This window comes from Perognathus longimembris, chromosome 28 (genome assembly GCF_023159225.1).
Source record: "Perognathus longimembris pacificus isolate PPM17 chromosome 28, ASM2315922v1, whole genome shotgun sequence".
NCBI classification, from domain to species: domain Eukaryota; kingdom Metazoa; phylum Chordata; class Mammalia; order Rodentia; family Heteromyidae; genus Perognathus; species Perognathus longimembris.
This window is the reverse complement of record NC_063188.1, coordinates 787,711-806,535: the sequence shown is the minus strand read 5'-3', so window position 1 is coordinate 806,535 and position 18,825 is coordinate 787,711. Positions and strand designations below refer to the sequence as shown.

Here is an 18,825-nt window from a genome sequence, read left to right as displayed (position 1 = left end):
CCAAGCAGGAAAGTTCCATGAGACTCTATCTCCAATTAGCCACTCAAAAGCTGAAGTAGCACTGACTCAAAAGTAGTAGACCCATAGCTTTAAGTGAAAAAGCTCAGGGACAGTGCCCAGGCCTTGTGTTCAAGCGTTACTACCGAGACACACAACCCTTGGCCTGAGAGTGTAGCTCAGTGATACAGTGTCTGTCTGACATGCATGAGGCTCCAGGTTCTTCCCCCAACACAAAATAAAATTAATACTAAAGAGGTTTAAAATACTCCACGTGCCAGGTTGCTGGTGGTTGACACCTGTAAGCCTAGCTCATCAGGAAACTAAGATCTGAGCATGTGGTTTAACATCAATGAATTAGGGTAGGGAAGAAAAGTTCAGGAGGGTTTTATATGCAATTAACCTGCAAAAAGCCAAAAGTGGAGTTGTGGTTTTAATAGTAAAGCACCTGGGAATTTGGCCTATTGGTAGAGTGCTTGCCTAGCATGCACCAAGCCCTGGATTCTATTTCTTATTACCACATACACAGAAAAAGCTGAAAGTGGTGCTGTGGCTCAAGTGGCCGAGTGCTAGCCTTGAGCATAAAGAGATCAAGTACAGTGGCTAGGCCCTGAGTTCAAGTCCCAGGACTGGCAAAAAAAAATAGTAGAGCACCAGCCTTGAGCTTTGGAAAAAGCTAAGGCCATGAATTCAAGCCCCCATAGTGGTACATAAAAACAAAATACCCTACTGAGATGGGATGTGGGTCAGTGTGAGAGTGCTTGGCTGGAATGTGCAAAGTGTCTGATGTCCCACCTGTGCACTCTGAGAAGAAAGTCCCATGGATACAACCAAGCAGGAAATGCAACCCATATTGAGGAGAATGCCTCTTTGTCATTATTTTTTTTCCCTGCCCCCCTTTAAAAAATGTGTATTTATTTGAAGAATAAATGCAGTGGGTAATTTCAAAAGGAAAAACATGGGTTATTAGAACAGGAAAATGGGAAGAGATTTAAATGTGAAACAAAATGTTGAAAAGTATGACTTGTGGGCTGGGAGTATGGCCTAGTAGTAGAGTGCTTGCCTTCTGTACATGAAGCCCTGGGTTCAACTCCCCAGCACCACATATACAGAAAATGGCCAGAAGTGCCGCTGTGGCTCAAGTGGCAGAGTGCTAGCTTTGAGCAAAAAGAAGCCAGGGACAGTGCTCAGGCTCTGAGTTCAAGGCCCCGGGAGTGGGGAGGAAAAAAAAATCTTAGGAAGAAATGTAGTATTATTTGGGTGCCTATGAAGCCAGCGAAGTCAGACAAATCCCAGAGATTCTTATCTGCAATTAAGCAGTAAAAATCTGGAAGTGGACGTGTGGCTTAAGTAGTGGAGTGCCAGCCTTCAACAAAAAAAAGTATAGTAGTTTAAAGGAGGAGCGTTTCCTTAGCTGTGTGTGAAATTGTTTGCAATTACCTTGTATTGCTATGTTAAGATCAGAATGTCCTCTTTAACAGAGGACAAAGGCAAGAAAATGTGAGGTGGAAAAAATAATTCAGTAAATCAGTTTTATTTCCTGTGTTAATAGCCATTAAAACCCTAAAGAAAACAAGTGGAGCCTAACACCCATGGGCCAATGAAGAGAAAGCATTAGGTGGTCACCTCAACAAACACGTCCTTGTAGACGCTCTGTGGTAGGTCAGGATGCAGTGCTTCCAGGGGGACCTAAGCTTCGACGTCGGGCCCTTTGCTCAGTCTTTAGCGGGAAACAGGGGGTCCAAAGCGCCGCATGGTCTGCAGCACCAGGGCAAGCTGTTCGAGAAAGCTGAGGATGGAAACCCGGAGCAGGCGAGAGTCTTCAGCTGTCCAGTGTCTACGAGTGAGGAAAGGAGAAAAGCACGCTGAAGTGGCAATTCCTCGCCTTCCCCTGACACGGAACTTCCGAGAGTCCTGTCAGCACAGAGCCTGCGGCTCCCGGCTGTCCGTGGTGCGCAGGCGACTGCTGCGTGCCACTGGCCCACCACGCCGGCCCGCTCTGCAACTCACACCGCCAGGGTGCTGCCGCTCACGGCGAGCTTCTTCCCCAGCGCTCCTCGGTGGGGTTCGGCGTCTGGGGCCAGGGCCCCACAGGCGATCTCGGCTTCCAAAGGGGTCGGGAAAGGCACGCTGAGGGCGCTGGCGCACGTTCCGTAAAGGAGTGTCATCCGCACTGGGTCCCCGACTGCCACGCCACCCCCACCCCCGCGAGGCGGCCCCCTTCCGTCCTCTGCGCACACTAGGGCCGCCCCGGCCCCACCGCACTCCCCACAGCGCCCAACTCCCCCTGGGCCCGTGCTTCCCGCCGGCTCCCCCAGCCGCCTCCGCGCCGCCCCTTCCCCAGCACAGGCTCCGCCACTCTGCTCCGTTCCTTTGCAGCTCGGGTAGGATACAAAATGTGGGCTCGGACCCCAGGCCTTTCGGCGCGGGACGTAGCGTCGTTGCCGGAATCCGGGTCTTGTAGCAGACGTGCAATATGGTGCGCTCCACCATGTGCAGCCTGTACAAAGCCTGAATCGCCGGGACCGCAGCTGCTACTCTGGCCATGCTCACGCTCGGCGACAGAGGTTGCGGCGCCGGCTTCAGCGTCGGCCGCCTGCATGTTCGCAGCTGCTCCGCCTTCCTCACCAAGAGCCCGCCCTCGTCATCGGCGGCCGACGCAGCGTTTCCCTCCTGAAGCTCTACCCCTCGCGCTCGCAGGCACGCATGCGCGATCACACAGCTGGCGAGGCTGAGGGGGCGTGGTGGCCAGTTCACACTCGGGTTCCTCTACTTTGCTAGCAACTAGTGACGTGAACGGATTCACACACCTGTAAAGATACTGCCCTAGCCAGCTGACAGGTGCGAAAACCTTAGGAAACAAACGTTCCTTCACCGAAGCTCCAGCCATTACAGCAGGAAGCGAATTGGGCTTCCTGCCTACACAAGCCCCAAATGACCCTGTGAGTGCGTGATTGCTTCCTGCCTGCCCTCCTGGCGGACCCTCTCTTAGGGGCTGCCTGGGGAATTACTACTCGCTTAAACTCAGACCTACCCAGCACCAGTGCTTCACACCAGCGATCCTAGCTGAGATCTGAGGAGCGCACTTCCAAAGCAGTCTTGGCAGGAAAGTCCATAAGACTACATTTCCAGTTATCACCCCCAAAAGCCGGAAATGGGGCTCTGACTCCAGGGCTACCTTTAGCTCTGATGCTACAGAGTAAAAGGAGCAGAAGGGCAGTGCCCGGGACCTGAGTTCAAACCCCAGGACCGGCAAAAAAAAAGGGGGGGGGAAGAAGGAGGAAAACAGGAAGAGGACAGGGGAGAAGGGGGAGGGGGAGAAAGAAATAGGGGAGGGGAAGGGCTGAGGAAGGGGAGAAAGCTCACACCAATGTGGCTTCAGAGCACTTGCACAAACAAATGCCATCTCCACTACCCTGCACTTCTTTTACCAAGGCCACATGCATTCCCACCGTCTGTTTTCTTTATTATTCTTTTTTCACAGTATCAAAATTCTATTAAGTTACTCTGACTCCTCCAAAACAATTGTATTTCCTACATTACATAAGCAATAAAACTAAACAAAGAAATACAAGCTCCTTCATTTTTCAGTATTAAATCTCATTTTCTTTCCATACTATTCTTCTTGATTTTCTAGTTTTTACTACTAGGTAGTTTTACAAACAAATTACATTGGGCTGTGAATGTGGCTTAGCAGCAGAGTGCTTGCCTAGCATGCATGAAGCCCTGCGTTTGATTCCTCAGCACCACATATATAGAAAAGGACAGAAGTGGTGCTGTGGCTCAAGTGGCAGAGTGCTAGCCTTGAGCAAAAAGAAGCCAGGGACAGTGCTCAGGCCCTGAGTCCAAGGCCCAGGACTGGCAACAAAAAGGGTGGGGTGTTTCACTTCCTCAACTGAGGTTATAAGCACAAGCCTTCCTCATAAATGTCACACATGATTCTCCATTTCCCTCTTATCCCTACCCTCAAGCTACATACTTCACTTTTTACCTCATATACATTGGCTACAATGACTATATTCATTCACCCTTCCTCCTTCTTTTTGTTCTAGACCCAGTGGCCCTGAAGACATGTGACATGTCCCCTCCTTTTTTTTTTCTGCCCGTCCTGGGGCTTGGACTCAAGGCCTGAGCACTGTCCCTGGCTTCTTTTTGCTCAAGGGTAGCCCTCTGCCACTTGAGCCACAGCGCCCCTTCTGGCTTTTTCTGTTTAAGTGGTACTGAGGAATCGAACCCAGGGCTTCATGCAAGCTAGGCAAGCACTGTGTCACTAAGCCACATTCCCAGCCCACTCCTATTTTGATTCTCATTTTACTAATAAAAATAATGACTAAGAAATAAAAATGTTATTATACAAGTCTTACCTTAAGAAAACCAGGAAAATGAATTTTACTCCATTGGCTTGCAAGCACGTTGTGGCATAATGAAAAGCAAAGGAACTTCTTGAAAAAAATTAAAAGCATAAAAACTGAAACAAAAACCTGATGTGTGTGTGTGTGTGTGTGTGTGTGTGTGTGTGTGTGTGTGCCAGTCCTGGGGCTTGATTTCAGGACCTGGGGCACTGTCCTTGAGTTTTTTTGTGTGTGCAGTGATAGCACTCTACTATGTCAGCCACAGCTCACTTCCAGCTTCTTGGTGGTTAAATGGAGTCTCACAAACTTTTCTGCCTGCACTAACTGTGAACAGTAGTCCTCAGATCTCAGCCTCTTGAGTTGCTAGGGTTTCAGGCATGAGCTTGAAAGACCAGGAAATGATTTTCTCATAAGGTATATAAAATTATCAATTTGAATTTGGAAAGAATTATTAACAGGTTATGAAAACCGTGAATTAAAAGTGCAACAAATCTGGATTTGGTACCTTATGCCTGCGGTCACAGGTACATGGGACACAGGATTAGGAGAATCATGGGTGAAGGCTACCCTGGGCACAAAGTTATTGAGTCTCACCTCAACTAATAATGTCAGTCATCTTAGCTACATGGGAAACAAAAACAGGATGATCAAGGTTCAGATTGTTTCAAAGAAAGAAAAAAAAGAAGACCTAATATGAAAAAAGACTAAAGTAAAAAGGACAGGAAGCCTGGATCAAGTAGTTATTAAGCATGAGGCCTTGAGTTGAAAACTGGAGTACTACCGAAACAAAACAATGGGCTGGGGATATGGCCTAGTGGCTAGAGTGCCTGCCTCGTATTCATGAGGCCCTGGGTTCAATTCCCCAGCACCACATATATAGAGAAAATGGCCAGAAGTGACGCTGTGGCTCAAGTGGCAGAGTGCTAGCCTTGAGCGGGAGGAAGCCAGGGACAGTGCTCAGGCCCTGAGTCCAAGCCCCAGGACTAGCCAAAAAAAAAAAAAACCCAAAACAAAACGAAACAAAACAATGGGAAAAAAGCAGCTAACCAGTTTCACAGTCAGAAATGCTTATGTAATTATGCCAGAAAAATAAAAACATGTTTCTTGTAAAAGAAAGTCCTTTTGGTAAAATGTTATCACAGAATAAAGAAACTGAATGTAAAAAAAAAGACATGTGACATGACATCCATGCAGGGATCTGCGGGGGTGGCCCCTCCTAGGGATATAGCTTTGTACAGAACCAGCACCAGCTGGCTAGAACGGACTCTACCAGGGCCAAAGCTAATCTGATTTGCACTTTCCAAGGCATGTTTTAGAGTGGCTGTTTGGAGATGAAACCTGGCAGCAGTGAAGGTGAGAAATAACAGAAACTTCAACCAAAGTACTAGTGTAAGGAAACCTAGTTGCAAGAAACAGAGAAGCCACCACTTAAGAGGCCAAATCATGAATCTTTATTGGAGAGCCTGAAGACTACTGATGGACTCTTGTCTCAAGGACCAGCAGCCCTGAATGCAGCTAGCACAAAGCTTATATAGGTCAAAACCACATAAGGTGTATGGAATTAAACCTAACAAAAGTGTTATACATAAGCAAAGCAAGCCAGATAAGGACACTTAAACCTAATAGAAAAGCAAACCATCTAGGGAAACAATCAGGAAATCAAGGACTAGTGATGTAGGGAAAGCATAGACCAGTCTCCACACTTCACTAACAATTGGAATAAGTGTAATAAGATTTGTGAAAATGCAAAGCACAAAACTATAATCCTGAAATACCAGTTTAATAAGTTATACAGTGTAGTCACAGAAATTCTAGAATAATATCCCAATGTATAAATATGCAGGATCAGGCCTGAGAATGTGGCTTAGTGGTAGAGTGCTTGTCTAGCATGTGTGAAGCCCTGGGTTCAATTCCTCAGCACCACATAAACAGAAAAAGCCAAAAGTGGCACTATGGCTCAAGAGGTAGAGTGCTAGCTTTGAGCAAAAAGAAGCCAGGGACAGTGCTCAGGCCCTGAGTCCAAGCCCCAGGACTGGAAAAAAAAGATAAATGATAAATATGCAGGATCTCTGCATGTTTTTAAAAGGACTAAGGCTGTACTTACAATTACAAGGTTTTTCAGCCATGCACTGGTGGCTATTGAAAAGGCCGAAATCTGAGGATCTCTGTTCAAAGTCAGCCCAAGCAGTAAAGTCCATGAGATTTTTATCCCCAATTAAGCACCAAAAAGCTATAAGTGGAGCTGCAGCTCATGTGGTAGAGCACTGGACTTGAACAGAAAAGTGAAAACCACCAGGTGCTGTTAGCTCACACCTATAATCCTAGCTACTGAAGGAGGCTGAGATCTGAGGATCAAAGTTCAAAGTCAGACCAGTGGGAAAGTTTGTGAGGCTTTTTTTTTTTTTGCCAGTCCTGGGCCTTGGACTCAGGGCCTGAGCACTGTCCCTGGCTTCTTTTTGCTCAAGGCTAGCACTCTGCCACTTGAGCCACAGCGCTACTTCTGGCCATTTTCTGTATATGTGGTGCTGGGAAATCAAACCCAGGGCTTCATGTATACAAGGCAAGCACTCTACCACTAGGCCATATTCCCAGCACCTATGAGGCTTTTATCTCCAATTAACCACCAAAAAGCAAGAGAGCTGTAGATCAACAGGTAGAGCTCTTGCCTTGAGCAAAAAAAGTTCAAAGGCAGTGCTTTGGTTCTAAGTTCACATCCTAGGACCAGCACAAAAAGAAAAGGAAAAAAAAGTGAGAAAAAAAAAGCTATAATTGAGAAAGAACGAAATTAAATGAATATGACAAAATCACAGACAATAATTCAGTGGGTTTTTTCTTCCAGTCTTAGGGTTTGAAGTCAAGGTTTGGGCACTGTCCTTGAGCTGCTTTTGCTCACAGCTACTTTGAGCCACAGTACCACTTCCAGCTTTTTCCAAGTAGTTTATCGGAGATAAGTCTCGGGCCTTTCCCTCTTGGGCTGCCTTACTAATTGCAGTCCTCAGATTTCAGCCTCTTGAGTAGCTAGTATTATAGGTATGAGCCAGCAGTGCCTGGTCTCAGTGCTGCTGCTGCTTCTTTTTTAAAGATAGGGCCTCATGATCACTCCTAAGCTTAAGCGACCCCTCCGCCTCAGCTGGAACTACAGGTGTGTGCCATCAAACCTAGGTAAATCAATGTGTTTTACATCCAATTCTGTTTCTATGCTGCTTTTCTGGGGTATAAGGACAAAAATGATTGGATTTACTCTTGGTGTATTTGCTGTTGATAATGATAGGGATGAGGTGAGTGTGTACCTATTTTGGATATACTTTTCGACTCTTTCTGCTAACAAATGAGTAAATATATCGATGTTAGAATCCAGAATTCTTACTGTGGAGAGAAGGTGTGAAAGAACTGTGATGCTGGATTGTAAAGTATGAACTTGTGATTTCTAGGGTGTGTGTGTGTGTGTGTGTGTGTGTGTGTGTGTGTGTGTTCTAATCACTGTTCATCAAAATGGTCTAGAAAATCAGGCACCAGTGGCTCATGCCACTCAGTAGGCTAAAATCTGAGGATTGCTGTTCAAAGCCAGTCTGAGCACAAGTCTGTGATTCTTATCTCTAATAAACTACCCAAAAAAGAAGTGGCACTATAGCTCAAGTGGTTGAGTGCTAGCCTTGAGCAAAAGAAGTTCAGGGACTGACCCAGTTCACACAGAAAAAAACCCAAACGGTCTGGAAACAATGGCAACGGTAGCAATGAGCACATCAACAACCACACAGACCTTAGAGGTTTTTTTTGGGGGGGGGGGTTGCCTTGAACTCTTGCTTATCTTTTTAGAATGCAACAGGGAGTCAAGAGCGAGTTTCCAGATAGGGGCTCTCTAGTGCTGCCAAGATGTGGAGTGAGCTGGGTGTTGGTGGCTCATGCCTGAAATTCTAGCTATTCAGGAAGCTGACATCTGAGGATCAATATTTGAAGCTAGACCAGGCAGATAAATCTGAGACACTTTTAAAAGTTATTTTAGATATGATATGTAGCGGAATTATATTTACATGCATGCAGTAATAATCTAAGACTCTTATCTGCAAATAAACTACCAAAAAGCTGAAGTAGAGATGTAGCTCAAGTGGTAGAGCACCATTCCTGTGTACAAAAAAAAAAGCAAAGGGAGAGTACTGAGGCCCTGGTTTCAAGCCCCAGAACTGGCACAAAAAAATAACATAAAAATTAAATTTACCTAGAACACTGCCCTCTATCTCTGGCCAAGATGAGTCTTCAGACACCAGGCCTCCACTCCCTGGCACCTAATTGGAAAGCGTTGATACAAGGGATCAATAACCACGTCTAGGGTTTCTCTTTGCCTCTGTTGTGGGTTTAGTAAGCCCACACAGGTTTTTTTTTTCCTTTTTGTGGGGGTGCTTTTATTTAAGAGTTAAAGAAAAAGATGTATTAGCCTCTTATATAGTTATAGTTTCATTTCCACAAGTCCACATAGGCTTAAAGGTCTTTGAGTAGTTAACAAAAGCAAAGCTCCTCCTTGTTTGAGCAGCCTTACTCCTTCGTCACTGTAACGCGAATGTAATCTCCATTCTGCTTTCCCCCAGGATTTACCCAGTGCCTTGTGCAAGACAGCTGTGTCCAGAGGAAGCAGTCCCTGCACACCTTCAGGGGGCAGTCGGCATGGGCAGTGAGCAACTCCTTCTCATTCCCCCAGCCAAAATAATGGGACACAGTTCTGACCATTGAAATTGCAACATTTATTTGCTGGGGCATCGGAGACAGAAGCTACACTGCAGAGTGTTTTTCACTGGCAGTGAAAAGCAGGCAGGATCCATCGAAGCAGCAAGCAGCAACCTTTTGCTCCTTGGAAGTAGTAGTAGAGGATGAAGATACTGGAAGATGCAGTGGGATGCAGGAAGAAAGCGGATATTTGGTGAGATTGTTCACCCACTGCCAGAACTCCTGGCCTTTGCAGTTTTGTAAGTTTCCATTATTGCTAAACCAATGGTTGGAAACCAAAAGCAGCCTAGTTGATAAGAATTCTTCTTGGGTAAAAGTCTCACATGCACCTTTAGTGTTAGTTATTTAAAAAAATACATTCCCTGACTTAAAATAAGCCTGTCATCTGAGCTGTCAGACCACACATGCTCACACACGTACGGAAGGTACCTGCTGTATGCTACTGCAGCTCTCAGGGAGGGCTATGGACTATCATCTGCTTTTCACCCTCCATCCTTTGTTCATCTTCCCACCATGGGGATTCAGTGTTCACCCCATTTGGCCCAGCCAGGAAGGGCAGGGTTAGCACGGAGCACACTGAGGGGCACCCTTCGTGAGAGCAGAGGGATGAGAGTAGTGTCCTCCTGTGTGTAGTTGCCCTGCAGCCTGTGCTGCTCCCAGCTCAAAAGAGCAGGTACTTGTATGATGTCTAGCACCATCAACAGGGCACTGTGCTACTGAGCCCATACTTGTCTCCACCTCAGCATCCTGAGGTTGCTCTTTGGGCAACAAAGAGTGTGCAAAGTTGAAGCCTTTGTACACAGAAAGCATCCATCTTCCATAAGGTGGGTGATGTGTGGGTGTGCGGGCCGAGGCACAGTTCCAGCTGTGACACTCCCTTGGCTGAATCATGTCTAGTCTAATGGGTATGAACTACCCACTTGTTGGAGGAGCCTAGCAGACAGAATGCCCCAGAGAAAAGCTGTGCCACCAAGGCCCAGGAAACTCCATCTCTGGCTCATGCTTGGCTACTGCTTCATTTGTTTACTGAACACCATGTAGAACTGCAGAGGATGGCAACTGCCCACTCTGACACGGGGTAAGGAGGAAGGAAATTGGGTCAGGTTGGAAGAGTGGTTCTTGCCATTAGAAGACTCAAGGACTGGGGACCAAAGTGGCACCGAAAATTGGCCCAAGCCATGCCCCAGAGCTGGGATGATCTTGTGAGTCTAGGGCTATCACTTGGCCTTCTATGGAAAATTGCTGAGGGCTCTGCCAGCTCAAGGTCAAGTGCTAGCACTTGGCAGCAGGGCCAGCTGCTTTTTCTTTTAGTATTCACAGGGAGTCACCCAAGGTTTTGTTCTGGATGGGCTACATGAAGTGTGAAAGCCTATCTCCCAAACAGCACCTTTCCCATCATACTGAGGCACTCCTGTAGAAGCTGGCTGGACTCAGATCTGACTAGCCCACAGCCTGCCAGGTGCCTCTACTGTACTGTCTCACCTGTTCTGCCAGAAGGTGGAAGAGAACCCTGGTCAAGTGCTTTGAATAGTGCCTAGCACCTACCAAGAGCTGGGGTACATACCAGCTATTATTATTACTATGAGCCAAACTGCAACATGAGAACACATTTAATGCAACATGCAGCTGTGGCCTGGCCTTGGGCTCCTGCCCTTATTCAAAGGATGCTATTTGGGGAACCCCTTCTCCATAGCTTCAGAGAGTTCAGGGTGCAGGAAGCGACCAGCTAAGCGTTCGATGTCATCCAGTGTGAGACGGCTTAGAGATCTCTCATAATCCTAAGGAGAGAAAGCCAGGAGAATTCAGGGGGTGTCAGTGGAGAGGGGTATGTTGTAAAGGATGCAGGGGGTGGGAGCAGCCCTAGCAGCTAGGACTGGGTGGTGCCCTCACCCGTTGTAGCTGTTCCAGGACTCTGCTGGCATCCGCCACAGTGAAGTGGCGGGCAAGGACTTTAGAGATCAGCTGCCAGACAGGCGTCGGTGGAGAGTCAGCCAGTCTGCGGGCAGTGCCCGTTTCCAGTAAAACCTTCTCCAGAGGTTTAACCACTAGGTTCAGCTTGGAGCTGGGTCCAATGTTGTAATCTGACAGTCGTTTCTCATCTGCCAAAGAGAGATTGGTGGGGTTTCTTACACACAGGTGTGGTAACCGCAGCGGCGATGCTGCCTTGGGCAGCCAGGGAGCAGTAGTGCAGCGTCTGGCTCTTGTGGCTTTTGCCACCTTCGTCAGGGTCCAGCGGCAGCCGGCACCGGAGCCAGAGTCCCGGCCCAACACCCTGCTGCCTGGGCCCGGCCGCGCGGCACCTCATCCCATCCGTCCCTGCGTGCGGGATCCCGGGGTTACCTGCTAGGGCCTTGCCCTTGAAAAGTAGACGCTGTTGGCGCACCGGGACGTTCAGCTTCTCGGAGACCAGCTGCTTCAGCGTGGACACCAGCTCGTCCTCCGCCACCTGAGCGGGCCAAGGGTGGGAGGCGGGGGGGGGGGGGATCAGCCCACAGCCCCCGGGCGGGGAAACCCTCGTCCCCTCCGGAGGTTCGGCTCTCCCGGCCTCCCGGGGCCGCCCCGCCCTGTCGGGTCGGGCTACCCGGGCCCGGTGACCGTACCTGCAGGCTGCACTCGCGGCCCTGAAGGGCCTTCACCGTCAGCTGCATGGCGGCTGCGGTGCTGGTTACTACGGCTCCTACCCGTCCCAACTGTTCCGCGGCCTCGCGCAGTCGTTCCAGGCGCGCGCCGGAACCGTTCGTCGGCGCCGGAAGCCGTGAGAGGGGCGCGCCCGCCGCCGCCGCGTGAGCGGCCGGCCCACGTCGTTAGGTCCCGCCCCTGGCCCGCGCCCCAGAACTCTCGCCGCCGCTGGGACCGCCCCTGCCCAGGGGATCTGCAGGCGGTGCGCCGCGCTTAGTGGCGGCTGGGGAGCCTGCCTTCTCCTGGCTACCAGAACGGGGCAGGGGGCGAGTCGGGGGAGGCTTGCTTCCTCGGGGAGCCGGCCCTCCGGAGAAGGCGTTCCGGCCGGCCTTGACCGGCTCCCGGCCTGTCCCGCCCTGCCTGGTGCCCCGCCGGCGGGTGGGGCGCGGATCCGTGATCCTGTCTCCTTCACCGCAGCAGCTCAGCCTACCGGACTTGCCCCACTGCCTGCTGCCCGGCCGCTCCCCTCCTTCCCGTCTGCCAGCAAAGACAAGCAAAACAAACCAAAAACCGAAAAGGGAGCAGAACCAAAGGAACTACTGACTTTCCACCCGAAGGGGAAGGATGTGTGGGGACGGAGGATGCCAGACAGCGTTTGTCTACCATGTGCACTGGGTTTCATCCGCAACACCACAGAGGGGCGACAGAGAGCCTGTGCAGGGGTCACTGTGCCACTTAAGCCCACCATCCATCCTGGCTCACAGCTACCCAGGCACACTTCTCTTACCACAATCACGACGCCCCAAGGGGCAAAGACGGAAAAGGACCCAAGCTTATTTTTCTGTTTTATTGAAATATATTTTCTCAGCACTGCACACACCTTATTTAGCATAGCCTCTTTGGCACTGAAAGCTGGAGAATTAAAAAATAAAACAACAGTAAAAAAACCAACAAGCCCAAATTTGTTTGAGTGCATAGTGCATGAGAACTAAAGGCCTTTGGTATACAGGAACTGTAGGGGCCAGTGGTGAACCAAGAGGCTGAGGTGATGAAAGCTTGACCCAGGAGCTTCATGGGACCGGAAACAGGCTTCTGTAGATGAAGTGACCAACGACCAAAGCCAGCATTTCAGAGGTCCCAGTGAGAGCCACGATGAATGGTGCCTGGGAGGCATAGTCGGCTTGAAGGCGGCGGAGAGACAGCTGCAGCATGGCCAAGGCTAACAAGCTGTTTTGCACCCCAACCTCAATGCTCACAGTCCGCCTCTGGGCCACCGGCAGTTTCAGGCATGTGGCCAGGCAGTAGCCCACCAAGAGGCCAACAAGGGGCACGGTGAAGCCAACCACTACAATGGGTAGCCGGACACCTGCCAAGATGAAGACCCCCATGCGGTAGGCCAGGATGAGGCCAGCTAGGAGGAGCACAAAGCTGAAGGGCTTGATGACCAGTACCAACAGCTGGGAGAACTTGGGGAGCTTGAACTTGATGAACACACCTGCTGCTATGGGGATGGAGATGAACAACAGGGTCCCCAGGATCTTGGAGATGGGCACATGGAGGGTTTCGTGGATGCTGAGCAAGTGGCTGTAGATGATGGAGGATAGTGGCAGGAACCCAGTGGCCGCTACTGTTGAGATGAAAGTCATAGAGATAGCCAATGTCACATCTCCTCCAAGAAGCAGGCTGAACAGGTAGCTTCCTCCACCACCAGGTGACGAACAGGTAATGATGAGGCCAAGAGCCAGGGCCTTGGGGAGCATGAACACCTTGGCCATCAGAAAAGCATAAAAAGGCATCACCAGAAATTGGCCCAAAAGGCCCAACAGCATGGGCTGGGGGCTGTGCAGGAGACCCTTCAGAACCTCAAGTTCCACTTTACATCCAAATGAGCACTTGTTGACAAAAACAAGAGGCAGAAGCAGGTAGAGTATCGGATTCTCTGAGAAGTGTGCCAAGCTGGTGCTGAGGGTAGCAGGGGTGTCTTCAGCAGCTGAGACTCTGATGCAGAAATCTCTCCGCTCCTCGATCAGCACGGGCATGCCCTTGTGGAAGTCCAGAAGCTGGATGTGCAGTGGGGCTAGCCCTGCTAGTCCTGAATGGATGCTTACCACAAAGCCACCTCCACTGCCCCACTGGATGGCACTTATGTTCTTGATGGTCAACACTTCTGGGTCCAGGGATGCGACTCTCAGTGTGGGGCTGAGCCCTGTCCTGTTGGTTTGTCCTGGGTATTGGCTTGAGATCACAATGATACCCTCACTCTTCTCAGGAAACTCAAACTCCATTACAGAACCATCCCCAATGCTCAGGTAGTAGCCCTCCATCAGTGATCCAGCGGGGTGCAGAGCAGCGCTGAGGTTGGCCCTGGCCACTCCTTGGGCCCCCTGTGACAGGCTGATGAGCAGCAGGGCAGTTGTTAACATGACCAGGGGTCCAGACCACCACTGACAGCTGCACCCAGCTCTCCTGAATACCATGGCTCTTCTCGAAGCCAAGTGTGCTTCGGACCTCTTTGGCTTAGAAGGGAACCCCTGCTGATACTGTTGGCTTGTCCTAGAAAGATCCACAGGCCAGTCCTGGTCTTGTGCTGCCTTCCTGGATGGTAGTCTTCTCCCTGAGAAGAGAAGGGACACAGTGCACAGGTGCAAGGTCAGGAGCATGGGTACCTGGAAGTCCACTGCTGTCTCAGCAGAGCCATACCAGAAGAAGTTCAGGAATGGAAATGCAAGTTCAGTGCTGGTCCCTTCCCCAGCACAACTGCCTCAGGCATCTTACCCCACACCCAATGGAGCCACCTAAGCCTTCTGATACTTGCTGATTTCCCTGGACTTGACCCAGTCACTTTTTGAGATGTGCTGATACCAGGGACTCAGGAGAACAACCTCTAGTCCTATCACCACTAGCCTGTTTCCCACTGGCTGGTACCAGATTCAGGACATCTTAAGAGTACAGACTGGGGATCTATGTCATTTGTCAGGCATAAAGTAGTGGCAGAGTGACAAGGGCAGTGGGTGACCATTGGCTCAAGGGAATAATGTCTGCCATGGACATCCACTAGGGAACGTTACTTTTGTGTCTATATGGCCTACCCTCCCGTGAAAAGACATGGAGAGGGCAGGGGTGTTGAGAAGCCGATCCATCTTCTCAGAGTCCAGAGCCTTCCTGGAAATGTGCTTCTGTTAGAGCCCTAAACTCCCAGTGGGACTGAGTGTTTTAGAGGGTGGGTGCTTGTGGTGAAAGGAAGAGAGTCTGCGTCCTTTTTTTTTTTTTTTTGCCAGTCCTGGGGCTTGAACACAGGCCTGGGCACTGTCCCTGAGCTTCTCTGTGCTCAAGGCTAGAACTCTACCAGTTGAGCCCCAGTGACACTTCTGGCTTGTTCTGTGTATGTGGTACTCAGGAATCGAATCCAGGGCTGCAGGCATGCTAGGCAAGCACTCTACCACAAAGCCACATTCTCAGGTCTAGTGTGCCTCCTTTCACTTTCCAACTGGGCAACCACCACCCATCATATCCTCTAGAAGAACTGGGGCATCCTGGATATGGGTACACTTTTACATGACTGCTGTCAGTTGCCTCAGGCCCTGCAATGTCCCAGAGACCCTGCCTCTGTGGATCCAAATCAGTGACTTCTCCATCTGAGACTGGGGAGAGAGAAAATTGGGAGTGGAGGGCAGATTGATGAAAGGACTAATGTCTGGGAAAGTGTCCCCATTCGTACCACTGGATGACAGGATGACATTGTCCTTGGTAGCTTAGGACGTGGGGGACTTGGTGCAGCTTTCTGAACCTCCACTGAGCTATTTTCACTGAATAGGGAGGCAGAAAGGCAGAGTGCAGTAGAAGTGAAGTAGAGAGGAAAGGATGCAGGCAGCAGTTTGGTAAGGAGTTTTGGTAGGGAGTTTATGGAGAGGCTCACAGCCATGCACTTCACGCCCTATTCCTGCAGGAAGCTGGCAGGTCTAGGTCACTAGAAAGGAGTTTGGTCTGACACGGTTTCTACCTGAGAGGCTGAAAGACTTGGGCAGATGCAGCCCAAGGCAGGGAAGACAATCTGGGCTTGATGGATGCATTTCTACAGCAGCGGAGTTTTCGGGGAGTAGGGTACATGTCAGTGTTAACTGGAACTCCTCTTGGGAGTGTGGAAGTTGTCGGGTGGGGCACTAGCAGAGCTCGAGCACAAAGTGGGGAGGGACTGAAGAAAGGTTGCACATCCTGACCAAATGATCTCGGTCAAGGGAACTCTCACGTCATTCCAGGGCCAGCCAGGCCTAAAGAACACGCTTCGGCCTTTCCCAGTTGGGCCTGGCCAGGCCCGGATGTCCGAATCAGCGATTGTGGAGCAGGGTCGGGGCCAGAAGCCACCCCCCGCCCGCCCCTTCCCGGCTGTAGGCTCTCACCTGCCTCCGCTGCCGCGGAGCTCGGCACCGGCGCCGGCCGAGCCGGCACAAGCCCGCGAGGCGGCCCTCCCGGGCTCCGCCCCGCCCTAAAGTCCCACTCTGCCCCAAGCTCCGCCTCACTCCGCCTCTCTCCGCCTCTCTCCGCCCCACCGAGGCTCCGCCTTCGCGTCCAGATCCCGCCCTCAAGCAGCGGCCCTCGAACGCCGGCGGTTGAGTCGGGTTCCTGGAGGATGTGACGTAACGTATCTCAGGGCAACAAGCCGCCCCTTGGCAGCCTGCTTCCTGTCTCACTCCTGATTGGCTCCAGCACAAGGGCCACATTCTGTAATTATGGCCTCGGCAGTTCAGGTCATTCTGCCACCAGCTAGGTTCGGAGGGCTTGCTGAGAGGGAACGGAAACATGGCAGAAAGATGGGAGAAACGATGAGAAAGTGTAGAAAGGCTGTCAGAAGGCTAGACAAGTGCAGAGCCGGGCGTTGTTGGCTGACTTCTGACACCTGGGGGATCGAAGTTCAAAGTTCTCTGAGATCCTCATCCCCAATTAACCACTAAAAAGTCAGAAAAGTCAGAAATGGAGCTGTGGCTCAAGCTGTAGAGCACTAGCCTTGAGAGAAAAAGCACCAGGGCCCTAGAGTTCAAGTCCCACCACCAAAATAAATAAAAAAAAGTTGATGTGTAATCACATATATTTGTGGCCATTAGCCTCAGAGGATTACTAAATATACACTTGTGAGTACATACTTTATATCTCCAATGGGGTTGAGAGGTACTGATGCAAGCAGGCAGTCGTTGGAGAACATGAGAGGCTGGGTTTGTAACGTACAACCAGGCTGTAGTCTACAAAAGGACAGTTGGCATAGGGATGTCTGATGATGAAATGAGATTGACAACAAGGAGAAGAAATGGGTCAATTGAAAGAGCCAGACAAAGAAAAAGTTCAGGTTATTCATATTCTATTTGCCTGTGCTCTTGGGACTTTCTGGTGCTGCTGGGTTAAGCTCACCTGGACCTGGCAACTTCACAACAAACAATTTCTGTTGTGTGCCAGAGGTCAAAGGCATCAAATGCACTCAGAAGTCTGCTTCTGTTATTGCCAATCACTTCAGCACTCCCTGCAATTCCAGAGTGGATTGATGGAATTTCTAACAAGATTTTGGTGGCTTTCTCTGCAGAAAAAGTGGTTAAACAAGAGAATGTTTATAGATGATTTATAGGTACTAATAATTTACTCCAAAAGAGAATGAGGAAGGGCTCTACACATTAGGCAAAGACATCCAATTCAGAAAAAAAGGAGTCATCTGGACTGAGAAAACAGAACAAATGATAACACCCAGAAATTCTGATAAAAGCCATAATAAAATACTAATAGGAGAAAACAACATATATGTACTTTCCATGGGAAACCTGCCACTGTGGTGACCCTGAGACGTAAGCCTACATCCTGCTCTCTAGGCAGGAGCCTCCAGAAATTTGTGATAAATATGCAGACATGGACCTCCTCCACAAGTTTGGGGTACATGAGGTACTTGTAGGGAAATATACCTGACTTTGGCTGCCTAGCATGAGGTCGCAACATCCCTGAACAGGTCTCTACATGAACCACTCAGACCCTTCTGCATTCTTTTTTTTTTTTTTTTTTTTGCCAGTCCTGGGCCTTGGACTTAGGGCCTGGGCACTGTCCCTGGCTTCTTTTTGCTCAAGGCTAGCACTCTACCACTTAAGCCACAGCACCACTTCTGCCTTTTTCTGTGTATGTGGTACTGAGGGATTGAGCCCAGGGCTTCATGCATGCTAGGCAAGCACTCTACCACTAAGCCACATTCCCAGCCTCAGATCTTCTTCTTTTTTTATTTTTTTTGAATCATGTTAAGTTCACAGCAATGCTGAGTGAAAAATATAGGCAGTGCCTAAAATATCCCTTACCTCCAGCTTCCAATTTGTGACAATCAATGAACCTCCACTTGATGTTGCACATTCTTTGGGTAAACGTATATTCATTTCTTTCATTGTGGAAAATGTCACTAATTTCTGAGATTAGAAAAGATAATATAATTAATATTAATATAATACTATCATTCCAATGCACCCTTCAGCTGTTTCCACAGTGATTGACAGGGCCAATATTGTCTTGCCTGTGCCCTCCCATGTCCCCATATACTAAAGAACATCCCAACCTAGTTATACCTCAGTCCTTCAGTTATCTACTGGTTACTGCTGTACTTCAGTTGGGCCATTATCCCCATAGTAGAGAAAACTTAACAGATCCTAGTGAGCTGCGGAGAGTTCATGGATCCCAGAGGCTAGAAGGCAGATGAGTACAATTGCACAGTTAGCAGCTTGTCCCCAGATGAAACCGGTCCCCATTGTGCACACTGAGGCTGGGAAGGGCATAGACCGTACTGTGCCCCTCAAACAATTGCTATGAGCTACCAATTTTTCTCCATTTGCCCATTTGTTGGGCTGGTCACTGTGCTGTGTACCAGGATGTCTGTGAAGAGATTCACAGTGATGACTTCTTTCTCCTCAGGGGCTGCCCTGTACTGGGGGCTGCAATATCCCATGCAAACCATGGGTGCGAAGAATGCAGGAGAGGGGCTGGGAATGTGGCTTAGTGGTAGAGTGCTTGCCTAGCATGCATGAAGCCTTGGGCTCAATCCCTCAGTACCACATACACAGAAAAAGGCAGAAGTGGTGCTGTGGCTCAAGTGGCAGAGTGCTAGCCTTGAGCAAAAAGAAGCTCA

At 49.7% G+C, this 18,825-nt stretch overlaps 3 protein-coding genes across 4 annotated transcripts; all 3 read right to left on the bottom strand.

The window, feature by feature from the left end:
- Window positions 1-1,515: 1,515 nt before the first annotated feature.
- Window positions 1,516-2,672, bottom strand: Lage3 (L antigen family member 3). The gene is made up of 3 exons (XM_048336045.1): window positions 2,391-2,672; window positions 2,008-2,136; window positions 1,516-1,834 (listed from the first exon to the last, which is right to left on the bottom strand). Exons 1-3 carry the CDS (start codon window positions 2,597-2,599, stop codon window positions 1,720-1,722), a joined length of 453 nt encoding a protein of 150 aa, XP_048192002.1. The 5' UTR covers window positions 2,600-2,672; the 3' UTR covers window positions 1,516-1,719.
- A 7,988-nt stretch (window positions 2,673-10,660) lies between these two features.
- On the bottom strand, window positions 10,661-12,086 carry Ubl4a (ubiquitin like 4A). Of its 2 annotated transcripts, XM_048336603.1 has the most exons (5): window positions 12,083-12,086; window positions 11,669-11,745; window positions 11,409-11,514; window positions 10,959-11,167; window positions 10,661-10,846 (listed from the first exon to the last, which is right to left on the bottom strand). In XM_048336603.1, exons 2-5 carry the CDS (start codon window positions 11,714-11,716, stop codon window positions 10,736-10,738), a joined length of 474 nt encoding a protein of 157 aa, XP_048192560.1. In that variant the 5' UTR covers window positions 11,717-11,745; window positions 12,083-12,086; the 3' UTR covers window positions 10,661-10,735. The 2 variants fall into 2 exon arrangements, with proteins under 2 accessions (XP_048192560.1, XP_048192559.1); XM_048336602.1 differs by lacking the exon at window positions 12,083-12,086 and having other exon boundaries at window positions 11,669-11,826.
- Window positions 12,087-12,530: 444 nt separating this feature from the next.
- Slc10a3 (solute carrier family 10 member 3) lies at window positions 12,531-16,158 on the bottom strand. The gene is made up of 2 exons (XM_048335957.1): window positions 16,085-16,158; window positions 12,531-14,301 (listed from the first exon to the last, which is right to left on the bottom strand). The coding sequence occupies exon 2, from the start codon at window positions 14,162-14,164 to the stop codon at window positions 12,758-12,760; it is 1,407 nt and encodes a 468-aa protein (XP_048191914.1). The 5' UTR covers window positions 14,165-14,301; window positions 16,085-16,158; the 3' UTR covers window positions 12,531-12,757.
- Window positions 16,159-18,825: the final 2,667 nt, after the last annotated feature.